Source organism: Chiloscyllium plagiosum, chromosome 11 (genome assembly GCF_004010195.1).
Source record: "Chiloscyllium plagiosum isolate BGI_BamShark_2017 chromosome 11, ASM401019v2, whole genome shotgun sequence".
Taxonomy (NCBI): Eukaryota; Metazoa; Chordata; class Chondrichthyes; order Orectolobiformes; family Hemiscylliidae; genus Chiloscyllium; species Chiloscyllium plagiosum.
Window position 1 is genome coordinate 41,227,643 of NC_057720.1, and position 5,770 is coordinate 41,233,412.

Genomic DNA, 5,770 nt, shown 5'->3' on the forward strand with positions numbered 1-5,770 from the left:
TTGGTGTACTGTGTGCAGTTCTGGTCGCCTCACTTTAGGAAAGATGTGGAAGCTTTGGAGATGTTGCAGATAAGATTTACCAGGATGTTGCCTGGAATGGAGAATAGGTCGTACGAGGATAGGTTGAGAGTGCTAGGCCTTTTCTCATTGGAACGGCGAAGGATGAGGGGTGACTTGATAGAGGTTTATAAGATCATCAGAGGGATAGATAGACAGTCAGAAACTTTTTCCCCGGGTACAGAGTGTTACAAGGGGACGTAAATTTAAGGTGAAGGGTGGAAGATATAGGGGAGATGTCAGGGGTGGGTTCTTTACCCAGAGAGTGGTGGGGGCATGGAATGCACTGCCTGTGGGAGTGGTAGAGTCAGAATCTTTGGTGACCTTTAAGCGGCAATTGGATAGGTACATGGATGGGTGCTTAAGCTAGGACAAATGTTCGGCACAACATCGTGGGCCAAAGGGCCTGTTCTGTGCTGTATTGTTCTATGTTCTAGTTGTTAATTTCTCATTACCAATGAAAAGATAAAACTGTGGAGCTTTGACATGATCCATTTGTGATCTGATAGCTAAGCTCTGATTTGTAGTATGCTGCTTCTACTGTTTAGCATGTATGCAAACCTATGGGCTTGCTTCACCAGATTAACACCTTACTTTCAAATATACCGACTGCTGTTCCTGGCATTCTTTTTTAATTGAGCCAGGCTTAGTCGGTAGTGATGGAAGTGCAAAGATATGGAGAAGCAAAATTTCCAATATGTATTTAGGAATAAAATTCTACTGTTATTGGTTCTCAGTACCTTATAGATGCCAAGTTTTGACCTCCTGGATCTTCTGTTAATACATTCTACTTAGCACTGAGGCAATATCATTTTGTACAATGTCTTATGTCTCAGTATGAAGTGGAACCTTGATCTTCACAGATTGTGTGATGGTTACATTCCCACAGACATTTACCTGCAGATGGTATTGCCCTTGCTAATCTAAGTACTTTATCCCCTTGAGTTTGTTATCTCACCATCTTCTGTTAACCCAACCTGATAGATATGACAGGAACTGATCAGCCCAGCACACTGGCACCACCACTAGTTTCTCTTGACGATGGACAGTGATCCATGAGATTTCATGGGGTCTATATGGAGAGTTATCAGCATCAGTCCTATCTGAGTCCATACAGTACCACTGTGCTGTGCCGCAACTCTTGCCTAGTGCCAGTGGTAAAAACGAGGACTGCAGATGCTGGAAGCCAGGAGTCTAGAGTAGAGTGGTGCTGGAAAAGCACAGCTGGTCAGACAGCATCCGAGGAGCAGGAAAATCTACGTTTCGGGCAAAAGCCCTTCATCAGGATTGGAGGGTGGAGTGGATAGGTGGAAAGGAAGATAGGCAGGTAGGACAGGTCATGAGGGCGGTGCTGAGCTAGAAGGTTGGAGCTGGGGTGAGGTGGGGGAAAAGGAAAATGAGGAAACTGGTGAAATTCACATTGATGCCATGGGGTTGCAGTGTTCCAAGGTGGAAGATGAGGCGTTCTTCCTCCAGGCGTCGGGTGGTGATGGAACGGCGGTGGGGAGGCCCAGGACCTGCATGTCCACGGCAGAGCGGGAGGGGGAAAATGTTGGGCCACAGGGCAGTGTGGTTGATTGGTGCAAGTGTCCCAGAGATGTTCCGTAAAGCACTCGGTCAGGAGGCATCCAGTCTCCCCAATGTAGAGGAGACCACATCGGGAACAATAAACGATATTGGTGGACGTGCAGGTAAAACTTTGATGGATGTGAAAGGCTCCTTTGTGGCCTTGGATGGAGGTGACAGAATTGCACCCACACCTCCTCCCCTCCATTCATGCTAACCACTGAGCCTCCGTGCTTTATGATGGAGGAGTCTGGGGCATTGCTGAAAAATACACATTTATCAGTATAACTACATTAGGCTGTTGTTTGGAGAGCTAACCCAGAGACCAAACTCTATCACCGTTCTCAGGTGTTTAGTGTTATTACCAAGACATAGCGTCACCAAGGAGCAGCATGAGAGGAAGATGAGAAAGAAAAGGGGAACCAAATCCAAAAGAACACCGCTGGAGAAAGATTACCAAGATATTCTCCTCCAATGATAGTTAAGACTGGAATTAACCCAGTGCAAACCCACAAAGCTGCATTCCAGAGAAAAGGCACTAAAGAACAATCGTGTGGATAGTCATTTCAACAATTACAGAGGCCAAGGAAGGAAAATGCACCACAGTCTGAGGATATAATTAGCCAATTTGGAAAAAGCTGTTTCAGTGCTGCAGTAAAGACAGAAAGCAAATTTGGGAGACAACATTCTTTAGGACCATGAGGAAGACTGCAAGTAAACCTTGGTTTGCAAGGGGAGATAGATGGGGATACTATGATAAGGGGTGGAGGGACAGAGAGAAGTAGCGTTTTGAGCACTGAAGAGATCATAAACATCTAAAAAGAAGGAAGCATTTATAAAGTCACTTAGCAAGTACACCAGCAAAGGAAGCAGACTGGTTTGAAGTTGAATGAAAAAGTGATTGCAAATAATGGGGTTCAGCCCAAGATGGTTGATGGGGAAGTGACAGAATACATGTCAAGTGTGTGTGACATTTCTGGCACAATAAAGATAAAGCTTCAGACTTTCCAAAATCAAATTAAAGGAAATTGTAACTCATCTAAAATTAGATATGTGTATTCCCTCAGTGACCTGCAAAGCTATTCAGCAAAACTTGCTGCACCTGCGACATTGCCCTCTGGTACATCAATTCCTGCATGCATTCAGCACCCAGATCCTCAGGTTCACCTTACTGGTTCCCTCACATTCTTTAAGAATATCTTAAATCCACCTCTAACATTAGTCACCAATCACCATTGGCTTACCATAGTTATCTGTTCCCCTAATAGCATAGGAAAAATTCCAAAAAGTCATAAATACAATGTTTTGTTTTAAAGAAAACGATCCAGTTACATAGACATGAAAAGCTGCACACACAATTCAAAAGAGGTAACTTTGAAGATATCACTTCTTCCATAAAAATAACATTTTTAGAAATCCAAATTTATCAGTAACGCATCTTCCAGATACACATTTCAGTAAAGTTTTATTGACTCAGGGAATAGGTAAAGATCATAAACTAGGTTCACAGAACCAACATAACACTGAGCTGAGCCTCAATCAGACAATGAGTTCAAACTACACGAGGGAGAAGAATCATGCTAAGAGAAGAAAATCCTTCAGAAGGTTTATACATTTTAAAAAAAGGAATTTTCAAAGTGTGAGGAAGACACCAAAAACACTGTTGACCTAATTACACTTTGACTGTTCTAAATTAAACTGCCCTGACCTCAATCTCACAAATGTTTAGCCTCCTACAGCATAGAGAGTCTACACATCCCACGCACTGTTACTGTCCAGTCAGCTTCAAGAACTTAATGACTCATGAACATAACTCAAAACAGTTGAAAGGGGTTGGTTTTTCATAGTATGTACTACTGAAGTCATAAATAATCACATACATAAAAAGAATATAGGCACGCATAATAAATGATCACCTTCATGAAAGCACATTATGTCAACAAATACCTCCACATCTTTAAAAAGTGACCCTCTATTAAGTGGTTTTTAAAACAAGCATGAAACATATAATACAGAAAGTCTTTAAAAAAAATGTATTCTCCCTCAGGTTAAAGCTGGTCAAGTGTTTCTTGCTCCATTCTGAAATCTAAACTTAACTGCAGCCTTTGATATTTACAAACAAGGACACTTATGAAACAAAATATAACCAACGATTTCAAGTCAACAAGTTAACCCCATTCGCACATCAGAGACTTGACTCCAAGAATTGTGTCAAAGGTAAATTACAGCTGATGGTGCCATTTAACAAAAAAACATTTACAATCTGGTTACAATGGATACAATGTTTCTTTATTACTTACTATACAAAAAGTCAATATTTCTAACATTGTTGCATCTATAATTGAAAATGGGTTTGTACATGCCGGGTCATGATTTTGATGTACCTACACTCTATGAGTTCACAGAAAACAATTAGGACGACGAAAGGTAACCTGTTACAAATAAACCAGACTGATATATAGTCTTACCTTTTCTACGTTTGCTACTGAGTAATCTAAATTATCTTCGCTCTCTCCTCTTTCGCGATCCATTTTTAGTGCTGGGAGGGAAGAGTATTATAGTACTATTGTTGCTCTTGCCTTCAGTTTACCAGCAGCCCTATCGTGATGGAGGTGGAAGGGAGTTGGGGGTGGGGGGGGAGAGGGGAGGGGTAGGTAGCAGTCAGAATGACCCTGTACCAGTTTTCGCTTCTCTCCACCTCAGGGTGACAGCTGAGGGAGCCCTCTTCCTTTGTGCGCCCTTCTCCTCCTCGACGAGCCCTCGCACTCTCAGTTAAATTAACGGGGAGCGCCGCATCGTTCGCCTTGAACAATCACACCGTGGACAATAACAATGGCGATGCCTCGGAAAGGGTGGTAAGCGGCTGCACACACTGACTTGCTCCCCTGCTTTGAATTTCTTGCAGACACCTCAGGGCCTCCGCTGACAGATCCAAGAGGACCTGGCGGCATCAAGGGTGGTTACTCAGTCGCCGTTTTTGCAGGAGCAACTAAAGCAACCGAATTCTTACAACCAAAATATCCTTTTCGTTTTTGACAATAAGGGGAGAAACAGAAACAAATATCAAGACTTGCACTTGTTAAATCGCCCTAGGGACCGCTTCATAACCTGTGTTTTAACCTAGCGGGCGGTGCTGCACAGAAGCGCATACGCATTTTGCTATCCAACATTCTGGAGGATGTCGTTGTCCTTTCAGCCGTCGAGCATTCTGGGTTATGTAGTCCTCGGTCCAGCCGCCACCATTCAGTGCGATGTAATTCCCCATCCGCCACCGACCACTGCACCTGATACAGCATACTTCATTTCCCATCGTGCATTGCAGATACTGAACAGCCAGCCCGCCGTAAAGGCAGCAGTGAGGAACCACGTGTCCAGATTGGTGCCGCACTGATTCGGAGCTGGACAGATAGGTTTCTGCCTCATTGCTGAGCGCTCGTGCTTTACGCTTCACGCGGGCTGCCGTTGAGCGGATTCTTCGCTTCGACTTGCCTCGGTGAAGCCGTTATTAAAATAGGCGAACAGCAACGACATTTATACACCCCATCCGCGATCGGAAAGCGCCTTAAACAGCCTCACAGAGGGTGAACCAAACCAAACAAAAATGGATTCGAGTCAAAAGAGATGTTAACTCTGCGTAACAATGTAGAGGTGCTGGACAAACTTAAAAAGCACACAACACTAGGTTATAGTCCAAGTCTATGTAAGAGAGGAATAATGCTGAAGGGTCCAGGCTTTTTTTAGAATGGATCACTTTCATTTCTGCAATTCACCGTCACAAATTCTATCTCTCAATCCCATATACTTCGCGATCAAACACTGTTTGTTGTCTTCCAGAGGTAGTAATTTCCTGATGTATCTTTTTTCCTACAAAAGTGTATGTATATTTACATGTTTTGTATCACTAATAAATGTGTACTTAAATGTGCCATTTCCAAATATATTGAACTTATTTTCAAAAGTGAACTTTAACGTATGAGAATATACTTTCACTTTAAAAGCATGTATAGTGGTACATAAGTGCATGTCAAAATTAAAATACAAACTTAAATTTATTTCAGATTTATCTATGCATACAAATAACTGGAAGAAAGATAGTGGGATTTATCAATAGCAACACAGGGTAAACCCTCTAAATTTAAAACCAGCA

General features: G+C 42.7%; 1 protein-coding gene across 1 annotated transcript in view; it reads right to left on the reverse strand.

Annotated features, from left to right (window-relative positions):
• The window catches only part of ipo13b (importin 13b), a 225,279-nt gene extending 219,832 nt beyond the window's left edge, over positions 1-5,447 (reverse strand). Inside the window, exon 1 of the mRNA XM_043700097.1 lies at positions 4,092-5,447. Coding sequence (XP_043556032.1) covers positions 4,092-4,154 — 63 coding nt within the window. The 5' untranslated portion in view covers positions 4,155-5,447. The remainder of the gene's footprint in view (positions 1-4,091) is intronic.
• Positions 5,448-5,770: the final 323 nt, after the last annotated feature.